At 42.3% G+C, this 4532-nt stretch overlaps 1 protein-coding gene across 1 annotated transcript; it reads right to left on the reverse strand.

The window, feature by feature from the left end:
• Window positions 1–796: 796 nt before the first annotated feature.
• On the reverse strand, window positions 797–2551 carry LOC143782082 (S-adenosylmethionine decarboxylase proenzyme-like). Its single transcript, XM_077269194.1, has 2 exons — window positions 2196–2551; window positions 797–2108 (listed from the first exon to the last, which is right to left on the reverse strand). Exons 1-2 carry the CDS (start codon window positions 2303–2305, stop codon window positions 1304–1306), a joined length of 915 nt encoding a protein of 304 aa, XP_077125309.1. The 5' UTR covers window positions 2306–2551; the 3' UTR covers window positions 797–1303.
• Between the last annotated feature and the right edge of the window lie 1981 nt (window positions 2552–4532).

Genomic DNA, 4532 nt, shown 5'->3' on the forward strand with positions numbered 1-4532 from the left:
GGTCAGAGGAGAATGGGCAGACTGGTTCGAGCTGATAGAAAGGCAACAGTGACTCAAATCGCCACCCGTTACAACCAAGGTAGGCCTAAGAGCATCTCTGAACGCACAGTGCGTCGAACTTTGAGGCAGATGGGCTACAGCAGCAGAAGACCACACCGGGTACCACTCCTTTCAGCTAAGAACAGGAAACTGAGGCTACAATTTGTACAAGGAAATTGTAAAAGGAACCTGTCAGTAACGTTTGCACTAGGCAAGCATATGACATGTCATCCCTCTCACCTCTATGTGATCCACAGCAATATGTATTATATTAGCTTGTCAAGTGAACTACTCGGCATATCAGTTGACCTGCATACCCCAGGTCATCTTCACCTTTTCCCCACCAGCGCTGCCCCCTTCTTGATTGACAGCAAAGGTGACATTTTGCAGTAGAGCCTCAGTCTTCACCATCAAGACGAGGAAAGCAGCGCTAGCAGAGAAGAGTAAAGAGGACCCGAGAACTGCAAGCCAACCGATAAGCCTAATCCGTGCACTTACAAACCTAATTTTTGCATGAATAAAATACAAATGTTGATGCAAGTGAGCACCAGATAGTGGTGAAATAAATATCCATGGACATGTTTTACACGGCCTTATCCTGTACTACCTTGGCTTGCCTAAGGGAAAGGTTATTGATAACATTTCCCTTACAGAACGTGTTTTAACAAAGGTCCCAAATTACAGAATTAAAAAAAAAAAAAAAAAAAAAAAAAAAAGAAGCGTAAATGTCAATCATCGACATAACTGGAAACTAAACTATGCACAATATAAATTTTATTTGTGAAAAACAACTTCCATAGAGCCAGAAAATATGGTCCAGTGATGAGTCGACACACGTGATCCTGTAATTCACAAAATATGGTATTGATCCTACAAACATGAGCTAGTGTGGACGAAAACCTTGTCTGTGTGGAATTTTTGGTGACACCTGTAGAAAAACTATGCTGTGGGTTGACCTAGGTGCATTTTTACAAGAATTATAGAATCTAGCACAGTATGTGTTTAACTTTTCTACATGCACTTCAATTTCACAGCAAGAGTGGCATTGAATATCTACACACAGGAGAGAGCATTCATGCAAGTTATCTAACTCCTTGATATAATAATGGATATAATTCAAACTCATACTAGGATTATATTCAGGGCTTCCTGTAACTAGAAGGTGATGGTAGTGGAAACCATTGGCCCTGGCGACATTAGCTAGCAAGCACCCACCACCTTTTTCATTCGATTTCTTTTTGCGTTTTTTTCTCATTTTTTCTAATCAACTCTGCTGCGCTTGGATCTTTGCAAAACTGGTGAAAACAAAATTGTAATCGTTGAACTGAGCGAACTGGCGATCAAGTTGCTTGAAGCCTTCAATCTTCTGAGCACAAGTGAATGCTGTGCGACATTTGGAACTCTGATTAACAAAAAGGGTGGTCACAAATTTCCTTGGCTTAAAAACATCTACAACTTTACTAATGAGGTCATCATAAGTAGTTTGTGATACATTAGTTTCAAAGCTAACATAGGAAAATTCTGGCTCTGGAGTGATGTGAATGGTCCAGTAAGTTCCATCTGATTTCATCCCATTCATTGAATAACCACAAGGACTGAACATTGTAGCATCAATGACAGAACCTGGTATCAGGTCACGAATTCCACTCATACGAGTGACATCATTTGCAGTAACACCATCTTTCATGTAGAACTGGTCCATGATCTCAGGGTTAAGCTCACTCATTAAAATTTCCAGTGTCTGATCTGGCTGGTTGATGACAAATCCATCTGGGACATCCAGAGTATACAAGTACCAGCAGTCAGAATTCATGCGCCCCATGCAATAAGCTGCACCATTTGGAAAAATTTCATTTAGGAATTCAACTTCTTCCTGGAAATTTCTATGTGGGTATTCCTGATGGTCTGGTTTCATAAAATTTTTTCGTGAATAAAAGAAGTTCTGGATGTCATCAAACCCACAGTACTCCCTAGCGAGCTCCAACAGGGGAACCAGTGCTTGCAGTAAGAGGGTGGTACCACATGTCTTCAAAATGAAACGTCTCTTGGAGACAAACATGCTACTCTCACTGAGTACATAAGCTTCCTGCTTGTCAGTTTTTGTCACACTTATGATCAAACAATGAACATTCTCCAAAAGTTTGTCCCACTCAAACCTTGGGATGTCCCGAAGGTCTCCGGATCCTTTGCTCTCATCCTGCTGGCTGAACCAGACCTCCAGCAGCTTCTCCGTACCTTCAAAGAAGTGCGCGCCACTCTCCTCCATCTCCCCGGCAGCCGGAGACCCACCAACAACGCAGAAAATAACGAGAAACGGAAAACAGATATCTGCTCAATCACTTTCCTCCCGCGGCAGACTGGGCGAGCTTTCTCTTTTGGTTAAAAACGGTTAAGAATGAAATGATTCTAGAATATTCGTAGTGTTTCGCTTATTCCTTGGCGTGCGGAAGGTTCTGTGAGGTGTTAGGCTTTGTAGTAGATGTTGGGTGTTTCTTTATGTGATGGATATAGTGAGTTTGCCAGACTCTTGTTGATGCCAGAGGTCAGAGGAGAATGGGCAGACTGGTTCGAGCTGATAGAAAGGCAACAGTGACTCAAATCGCCACCCGTTACAACCAAGGTAGGCCTAAGAGCATCTCTGAACGCACAGTGCGTCGAACTTTGAGGCAGATGGGCTACAGCAGCAGAAGACCACACCGGGTACCACTCCTTTCAGCTAAGAACAGGAAACTGAGGCTACAATTTTACAAGCTCATCGAAATTGGACAGTAGAAGATTGGAAAAACGTTGCTTGGTCTGATGAGTCTCGATTTCTGCTGCGACATTCGGATGGTAGGGTCAGAATTTGGCGTAAACAACATGAAAGCATGGATCCATCCTGCCTTGTATGGAGCATCTTTGGGATGTGCAGCCGACAAATCTGCGGCAACTGTGTGATGCCATCATGTCAATATGGACCAAAATCTCTGAGGAATGCTTCCAGCACCTTGTTGAATCTATGCCACGAAGAATTGAGGCAGTTCTGAAGGCAAAAGGGGGTCCAACCCGTTACTAGCATGGTGTACCTAATAAAGTGGCCGGTGAGTGTATATACCCCAGTATGGTCACTGCCAGATAAACAATTACAAAATGAAAGGAACCACTACTATCAGCCACCACCAATCATTTATACAGGCTTATTGGACACCCATTATAGGTAGCATATTGCATCAGGGGTGCGGTTTACAGAGCATGAGGAATTGAGCAATTTCATTTTATATATTTAATTCAGAAAGGTAGGCAGTGTTTACAAGACATACAGTGGGGAAAGTAAGTATTTGAACCTCTTGCTGATTTTGTAAGTTTGCCCACTGACAAAGACATGAACAGGCTATAATATTAAGGGTAGATTAGTTTTAACATTGAGAGACAGAATATCAAAAATAAAATCCAGAAAATCAGATTGTATAAATTATTTAAATTTAATTGCATTTTGCAGTGAGAAATAAGTATTTAATCCCCTACCAACTTTTAAGAGCTCTGGCTCCTATAGACCAGTTAGACGCTCCTAATCAACTCATTACCTGCATTGAAGATGGCTGTCTTACATATTCACCTTTATAAAAGACTCCTGTCCACAGACTCAATTAATCAGTCAGACTCTAACCTCTACAACATGGGCAAGACCAAAGAGCTTTATAAAGATGTCAGGGACAAGATCATAGGCCTGCACAAAGCTGGAATGGGCTACAAAACCATAAGTAAGATGCTGGGTGAGAAGAAGACAACTGTTGGTGTAATAGTAAGAAAATGGAAGAAATACAAAATGACTGGCAATCGACATAGTTCTGGAGCACCGAGCAAAATTTCACCTTGTGAGATATCCTTGATCATGAGGAAGGTGAGAGATCAGCCAAAAACTACACAGGGGGAACTTGTTAATGATCTCAAGGCAGCTGAGACCATACTTACCAAGAAAACTATTGGTAACACATTTCACCATAAAAGGTTTCAAATCCTGCAGTGCCCGCAAGGTCTCTCTATTCAAAAAAGGCACATGTGCAGGCCCATCTGAAGCTTGACAATGAACACCTGAATGATTCTGTGAGTGATTGGGAGCAGATGCTGTGGTCACATGAGACAAAAACCAAAGTCCTTGGCATTAACTCAACTCGCCATGTTTGGCGGAAGAGAAATGCTGCCTATGACCCAAGGAACACCGTCCCCACTGTCTAGCATGGAGGTGGATTATTTTGGGGGTGTTTCTCTGCTAATGGCACAAGACAACTTCACTGCATCAATGGGAGAATAGATGGAGCCATGTACTGCAAAATCCTGAATGACAACCTCCTTTCCTCCACCAGGTCATTAAAAATGGGTTGTGGCTGGGTCTTCCAGAAAGACAGTAACCCAAACCATAGAGCCAAAGCAACAAAGGAGTGGTTCATGAAGAAGCACATTAAGGTCATGGAGTGACCTAGCCAGTCTCCAGACCTTAATCACATAGAAAACAA

The sequence above is a fragment of the Ranitomeya variabilis genome, chromosome 6 (assembly GCF_051348905.1).
Source record: "Ranitomeya variabilis isolate aRanVar5 chromosome 6, aRanVar5.hap1, whole genome shotgun sequence".
NCBI lineage: Eukaryota > Metazoa > Chordata > Amphibia > Anura > Dendrobatidae > Ranitomeya > Ranitomeya variabilis.

Excerpts from the sequence above, each read along its gene's own strand:
- LOC143782082 (XM_077269194.1), bottom strand. The coding sequence starts at position 2,305 with ATGGAGGAGAGTGGCGCGCACTTCTTTGAAGGTACGGAGAAGCTGCTG. Across the intron at positions 2,109-2,195 it reads GACCTTCGGGACATCCCAAG|TGAGAGTAGCATGTTTGTCT; the intron begins GTTTGAGTGGGA and ends TTATGTACTCAG.